This window comes from Palaemon carinicauda, unplaced genomic scaffold, assembly GCF_036898095.1.
Source record: "Palaemon carinicauda isolate YSFRI2023 unplaced genomic scaffold, ASM3689809v2 scaffold109, whole genome shotgun sequence".
NCBI lineage: Eukaryota > Metazoa > Arthropoda > Malacostraca > Decapoda > Palaemonidae > Palaemon > Palaemon carinicauda.
The window spans coordinates 182,501-182,959 of record NW_027168582.1 but is presented as its reverse complement, the minus strand read 5'-3'; the positions used below and the strand labels follow the sequence as shown (position 1 = coordinate 182,959).

At 37.7% G+C, this 459-nt stretch overlaps 1 protein-coding gene across 1 annotated transcript in view; it reads right to left on the bottom strand.

Annotated features, from left to right (window-relative positions):
- Positions 1 to 370: 370 nt before the first annotated feature.
- The window catches only part of LOC137635267 (uncharacterized), a 701-nt gene continuing 612 nt past the window's right edge, over positions 371 to 459 (bottom strand). Inside the window, exon 2 of the mRNA XM_068367730.1 lies at positions 371 to 459. This exon is cut by the window's right edge and continues 212 nt beyond it. Within this exon, the coding sequence (XP_068223831.1) occupies positions 371 to 459 (89 nt within the window).

Sequence of the window (459 nt, the reverse complement as noted above, 5' to 3'; positions counted from 1 at the left end):
ACACAATCTCAGGTACTGTCGCCGAAAACTTCCTCATTAACTCCTTATTCTCATTTATACCTGCATCTCCATACTTCTTCCTTGCTAACGTTTCTGACCGACATACATACATAGAAATAGCCTCACCCATATTCATTCGAGCCTCATCAAAATCATTTTTACACTTATACCTAACACTACCTTTCATACATTTTACCCGCTCAATTATTATCTTCTTTACACTTTCATACTCAACATCTCCTACACTCATTATCACACCATACATCGTCAACAAATATCATGACAAATATTCTCCCAACTCCCTAGCCCAAACTCTCTTACTATCACCATACTTAGCCTGACAGAACCTTTCATACTCCCTAAAAAATTCTTACACATCCCTACTGCTATGTTCATTAAACCTGTCACACCTAAGTACCTCTCTCATAACCACTGTCTTGCAAACTTCAACTTCATTCT